The following is a 6,882-nucleotide window of genomic DNA, read 5'->3' as shown; positions in this document are numbered from 1 at the left end:
ATCTTTCTCAACATACTTAGAACGGCCATGTCAAGGTTCACCTAGTGTTCGCTAAGTGCATTTGCTTGTTCAAATTCCGATTACCATGATTTACAGCATATGCGCATATTTTCTTGTACATATTCATTGTATATTGATTCTGTGAGTTGTACTAATCGTTTAGGATAGTTTAAGATCATTTCGTGAAAGCCGGTGAGTTAGGGCTTGAGTTTGTGGCTACTGTTCGTAATGTTTGAGGGCTGGTATGGTGAAACTAGTGGTGGATTCGTGTTCAACATAAAAATCGAGTGGGGGCGATATCTGTTTTTTTATTTTTCCGTGAAGTTCATCACCGGCGCCGCCGTAGCCTCCGAGTGGCTCGTCGGAGAAGAAAGGGACAGTGTTCCCGTTTGTTTTTGTGCATGATGAAGCTCACGTGGCGTCTCTTGATTCACTGCCATCCTATTCTTTTGGATTTTTGTTTTTATCCACATGATTGTAAATGACGCGTCAGTTCGTGAATGGCCCAGAATAATCACTTTTGTCCTATATGATTTAAGTTCCACTTTGCCCAATTGATGTATTGTTGCATGATCATATTCACATAAAACCGTAGTATAAAATCAATTGTCACATGCTGAATGAAAATAGAAAATGGAATAAAATAATTGCTTTGGGCTATAAAAAAACATGGTAATAGCGTGGGCCTAGTCTTTCCTTATCCGCACCTCCCAGTTTCAGGCCCAATGCATCATTTACAAGAGTTTTCAGTTTATTTCAATAGATGCTGATGCACCCCCTGTTGATATATAGAAATACATAGAAATAGCTTTTCTTTTATTCTTTTGATTGATAATTCAATTTCCTTTAAAATAAAAATGATAAAAATAGTTTTCTTTACTAATTAGAATTTTAGGAAATACTTAGTTTCTTTTAGATTTTTAATTGTTGATTTCCTTAAGTTTTGATTGGTTCACTAATAAAAAATACATAGTTTTCTAGTTTTAATTCTTAAAAATTTTTTTAGGTTTAATAAAAATACAATTTGCTTGTGAATATTTTTCTTGTAGGTTTAGAATTTAATTCTTCTATTTTGTGAATATTTTCCATATTTTGAGAAACGTCTAAAATACCCCTAGTTGTTAAAGTTGACTTTAGTCAACTTAAACAACTTTCTTCTTAGTTAATTCCCTTTAGATTTTAGTTTAGATCTTAAATAGGAATTATAATAACTCTAGGTTTAGAGATTAGGCTAGTCTCCCCTTTTCTCATTTCTTTTTCTTTTACAACACTAAAACACTTAATAAATACTCAAAATAAAATCCCTTTAAAAAATACAAAGAAAACACTTAAAAAACATTAATAAAGGTTGAAAAGCAATAAATAGGGAATGGAAACTTGGGTCTCCCTTGCTTAAGGGTCCCACTTGAGTGGAAGTTCCCGATCATAAAAAACACAAACCAAAGAGTAACTCGAGCTTCCCTTGCTTAAGGGATTCCCTTAAAACGCTCAAACTCACTTCTGTATCTCGCCCTCGTGGCATTCTTAAGAACATGTTGAATCCATTGCATAATTAGGTGTAAGTCTCCAAAGGTCGAGCATCGTGGAGTGCGAATTTAACCTCTGTTCAACTAAAAAACACAAAAACATAGAAAATATTGAGCCGAACTACGGTCGCTCTGATTCCTTTTAAGGGATACGTAGGCATTGGGTCGCGGGGCCCAAGCGAGCACACTTGTAAATAATTCCTTTTTTTTGCCCGTATTTATTTTTCATTCATTCATATTTAGGTTTTAGACATTAGACACCCTTTAGATAGAAACAAACATAGGTGGATACCATCGAGTACGATGGGCGTGAGGGGTGCTAGCACCTTCCCCTTGCGTAACCGACTCCCGTGCCCTATTCTCTGGTCGAAAGACCTTGTTCTTATTCGAGTTAGGTTTCCTAGTATTCCTTTCCCTTGATGGGATAAATATATTAGTGGCGACTCTGATCCATTTTTCGCGGTAGCGACAGCTGGCGACTCTACTGGGGAATGTTGATAGACCTGTGCTGGTCCATTCCTAGCGAGTCGATCCTAGCCTTTGTTTGTTTCTTTTATTGGGTGTTTCTTTGTTTGTTTTTATGTTTACATCTTGTATATATGTTTGCATATCATATCTATTTTCCTGCTTGTATATCATGTTTACTTTCCGCATGCATCTGGACTATATTATGGGTCCCCGTGGGTGCCACATATTTTATGCTTTATTTTGCAGGTGGGGGGGTTTCTGAGGTAAAAGGCCCACTACCCAGGCTAGTGACACATACGATTAGTGTGGATGCTCATGTTGACTCCCGTAGCGCTTGCTATGATCGAGCTTGACATGGGGTACCACAACTGGGCGAGGTTCTTTCATGGAACACTGTGTCTGGCACGCTTGTTGCCTCAAACACTTTGTACCCCGTGGGAATTGTAGACCCTAGTGACCATTAGGGATCACCTGTCCGTGTCTAGAATACATACCTGTGAGATTGGGATGGGACAGGATACTAGCCTTCATCTTACCCGGATTCCTATATTGCAATCTGAAGCCGGAATTTTGAACCTACTGTATTCAGTATCACTCAGATACCCAGAGCTACGAGAGACATTCAGTCCCTCTTCAAATTGCACAGATGACACATCACGCCACTACATCCACCTCACCTCATTCGTGGAGAATTCTAAAGTCTATTCCCAAAAATAAAAAGAAAGAAAATATATATGATCTTTCATCTCCAAAAAATATATATATACAAAAAAAAAAGAAGGGGGGAAGAAATGGAGAGATAATGAAAAGACTTTAGAATTCTCCCAATGAAATGCATTCCGCCATATCATTTAACATACATGTTCATTTATTTTCAGGAAATTTTGGCTTTATCTCTGACCAACACATGGCCCCACCAATGAAGACTGGAAGTCGTAACCTCTCCTACACTTTCCTGAATCCGAATCTGAACTCTCTCAAAGGGTTGGCAAGACTGATCACGCCGGATGAAATAACCAAGTTCCGAGAAAAATATGGGGGTATTCTGAGACTTCTCAAGTTTCCGTTCACTAAGTATGAGCAGGAAGGAGTTCACACTTTACTCCAGTTCTACAATCCATCTCTCCGCTGCTTCACGTTCCCCGACTACCTCTTGGTTCCAACATTAGAAGAGTATTCTCTTTTCCTCGGTGTTCCCGTCAAAAAGGAAGTTCCGTACTATGGCACCATGGAAGCTCCTACTTCCCTTGAAATTTCTAAGGCTCTTTATTTGAGCAAATCGGTAGTGGAAGCAAATCTCGACAAGAAAGGGAATTGTCGCGGGTTCCATTTGGAGTTTTTGGTTCAGAAGGCCTGTGATGCTTTTGAGGCTAAAGAATGGGACACATATAGAGCTATCCTGGCTTTATGTATCTATGGTATTATGATGTTCCCAAATGTGGTTAATTTTGTAGACATGAGCGTGATCCACATATTCATTCTGCAAAACCCGGTCCCTACACTTTTGGGAGATGTTTACCATTCCATCCATCATAAGAATAGCCAAAAGGGAGGTTTTGTCAGGTGCTGTGCTCCATTGCTATACCGATGGTTTAGATCGCATCTCCCCGAACGTGGTGCCTTTGTTGATAATAGGCACACATCCAAATGGGCTGAGAGGATTATGGGGCTTAGAGCAAAAGACATTGTCTGGTATAATAAAGCGTTAGATGACATGGAAATCATTATGGGCTGCGGCAAATATGACAACGTGCCTCTCATGGGTCTAAGGGGTGGGATCAATTACAATCCTATCTTGGCTAGGAGAACTTTTGGATATGCTTTTGTGAGCCCTCCCGAAGGAACGGAGATTGCTGAGTCTGTATTCTATCATGTAGCCACTGACAATGGAAAAATGGGAGAAGCGGTGCAAGCTTGGAAAAGTATTTGTTGGAGAAATAAGAAACATTTTGGCCAAAGAGATTGTGCTACTTATGAGGGCTACACTAAGTGGTTAAAGTCTGTGGCTGACATTCAAGGGATGCCTTTCCCTCTTAAGGATCCCTTATATCCTTCATCCGGTGAACAGCCAGATATTGTTTCCATGTCTCGTTATAATGAAACGGTGGAGCAGAACAGAAAGTTAACTGAACAGGTGGAAACAGTGCTCGTTAATATGAATACCGCTCGACAAGAGAAGCTCTCTGCACTCCATAAATTGAAACTAAGGGAAATAGAGCACGAAGAGTTGTACGCCACGGGGAGTACTTCTCGAAAGAGATCAAGACCGCTCGTGGGTTCTAAGGATGCTGAGACTCGAGAAACAAAGTTGAAAGAACATTATGAGTCTCAATTGGCAGAACTAACTGAATGACTCCAGATTCAAACTAAAGAAGCCAATTTAGAGAAGGTCCGTCGTAAGAAAGCAGACAAACATTTGCTGGAGCGACAAGGAATGCTGGAAAAATGTTATGAGGAAATCCGGGAGCTGAAGGGTCAGATAAGAGAAAAGGATCAAAGTAATGTCCAAATTCAGGAAGAATCAAGGTATTGGGAGTTAAGGAACCGCCAAATGGAAGGGATGCACTTTAGGAAAGATCTACTGATTAAAGAAATCATTAAGAGGCCAACCCGTGCTAATACCAAGAAGCTTTTCAAAGAAATGAAGACCTGGAGTGACAAGAACATTGGAGAAAGCCCCCTCCGTCATGTGGACATGGAGGACCCCGCTTAGTGATAACTTTGTTGTTCGAATCACCACCAGACTTGTTGGATGGGGTTCTTAGTTCCATTTATTTGTTTTGTTGGCTCATGTGAGCAGGATTATTTGTACTTGGTATTGCCAGCATTGTGTTTTGAAGTCAATGGATTTGTTTCTCGTTCCTCATTATTGGTTTCATGATCTCTCACTATTATTTTGTGTTGTTGGTTTGAGACAAAGCCAAAGGATCCTAAAAATAATAAAAACATGACATTTGCATGCACACATGCACACATGCATCTCATACATTCATATATATGACAGGTACGCCAGATTGTATTCTTGTTTGACTGATCAGGTTTTCTCTTTCAGCAATTGCACCTCCACCTACGCATCGCTACTACACAAGGGCTAATCGATCACTGCAAATGGATCAGTTAAGGGATGATCTTATCCAGATGAGAGCTCAGGTTACTTCTCTGATGGCTCGGTTCATGGAAGTCATGCAAGGCATGGCTGATCGCCAAGAAGAGCTCAGAATCCGAATGGACACAGTTGCTCAGGTTGTTGCGGACCCCCTACAAAGAAATTCTGCTGATATCCGTGTCAATGGTGAACCTGTGAACGGAGGACCTGGTGTAATTCCTCCTGCTGCCAATCAAGGTAATCCTCGTGGGCCTCCCCAGCCTACTCCTGAAGGACAAACTACACAACAAATCAGAAGGGTTGCTGCTATCCCCGTGTTGGAAGAGGACCGACACGAGGATCTGTTTCCTGAAAGTGAATGGGGACTTCCACATGATGCTGGAAGGATGTTTAGAGGTCTGGAGGAAAGGATGAGGGCAATGGAAGGCCAAGGACTTGGTATGGATATCAATGACTTGGGTTTAGTTCCTGGCGTCCGTGTGCCACTGAAGTTCAAGGTACCGGACTTCGACAAATATAAGGGGAATACTTGTCCTAAGACACATGTCCGAGCTTACTATCGCAAAATGCATGTGTACTCCAGGACGAAGGATTGTTGATGCATTTCTTCCAAGATAGCCTGACTGGGGCATCCTTGGAGTGGTACATGAGATTGGAGAGGGCTAACATCCGAAATTGGAGGGACCTAGTTGAGGCCTTCATAAAGCAATATCAGTATAATGTTGACATGGCACAAAATCGCACTCAGTTACAAAATCTAGTCCAGAAAGCTAATGAGTCCTTCAAGGAATATGCGCAGAAATGGCGCGAGTTGGCGGCTAGAGTCCAACCGCCTATGCTGGAAAGAGAGATGATGGATATGTTCACCAATACTCTAGAGGGCCAATACTACTCCGCCTGCTCTGCATCCTCGAGTTTCTCCGATTTGGTTATGATTGGTGAACAAATTGAAAGTGGAATTAAGGCTGGTAGAATACAGAATCCAAGTGCTGCTAGTTCCTCCTCTGGGGCAGGGGGGAAGAAACCATATAAGGGATTTGCTAGGAAAAGAGAGGGTGAAACGAGTGCTGCTTACTATGGTAAAGGCAAAGGCCACACTTATCTACAAGTAGCCGCTGTGACTATACCAAATGCTCTTTTCCAACATCAACAACAAGGGTATCCGCCACGTCAGTATCAACAACGGCCGAAAATGCCAGAAAGGGTTTTTGATCCGATCCCGATGACATATGCACAAGTATTGCCATATCTCCTCGATTTGAATTTGGTCCAATTGAGGACTCTGACCACTCCTACTAAGTTGCCTGCCAGTTGGGATGCCAATGCAAGATGTGAGTTCCACTCTGGGTCATCTGGACATAATATTGAAAACTGTAAAGCATTGAAGCATAAAGTCCAGGATCTTCTCGACTCTAAAGCCATCGAGTTTACTCCTACTCAAGGACCTAACGTTGTTCAGAATCCTATGCCTCCCCATGGAGCTCATGCTGCAAATGCCATTTGAAGGATAGAAAAACACTTAGAAAGGGGGGGATTGAATAAGTGTGACTTAAAATCTTGAGCGATAAAAATAAAATGCACAATTATTTTTATCCTGGTTCGCTGTTAACGAAGCTACTCCAGTCCACCCCCGCAGAGATGATTTACCTCAACTGAGGATTTAATCCACTAATCGCACGGATTACAATGGTTTTCCACTTAGCCGCAACTAAGTCTTCCAGAGTCTTCTGATCACAACCTGATCACTCCAGGAACAACTGCTTAGTTCACTCCTAAGACTTT

General features: G+C 41.4%; 1 protein-coding gene across 1 annotated transcript; it reads left to right on the top strand.

Annotated features, from left to right (window-relative positions):
* Window positions 1-5,102: 5,102 nt before the first annotated feature.
* LOC131648750 (uncharacterized) lies at window positions 5,103-6,604 on the top strand. The gene is made up of 2 exons (XM_058918480.1): window positions 5,103-5,516; window positions 5,684-6,604. Exons 1-2 carry the CDS (start codon window positions 5,103-5,105, stop codon window positions 6,602-6,604), a joined length of 1,335 nt encoding a protein of 444 aa, XP_058774463.1.
* The last annotated feature ends 278 nt before the right edge of the window (window positions 6,605-6,882 follow it).

The sequence above is a fragment of the Vicia villosa genome, linkage group LG2 (assembly GCF_029867415.1).
Source record: "Vicia villosa cultivar HV-30 ecotype Madison, WI linkage group LG2, Vvil1.0, whole genome shotgun sequence".
Taxonomy (NCBI): Eukaryota; Viridiplantae; Streptophyta; class Magnoliopsida; order Fabales; family Fabaceae; genus Vicia; species Vicia villosa.
Note: the sequence above shows the minus strand (reverse complement) of the source record. Positions and strands in the feature narration are given on the sequence as shown.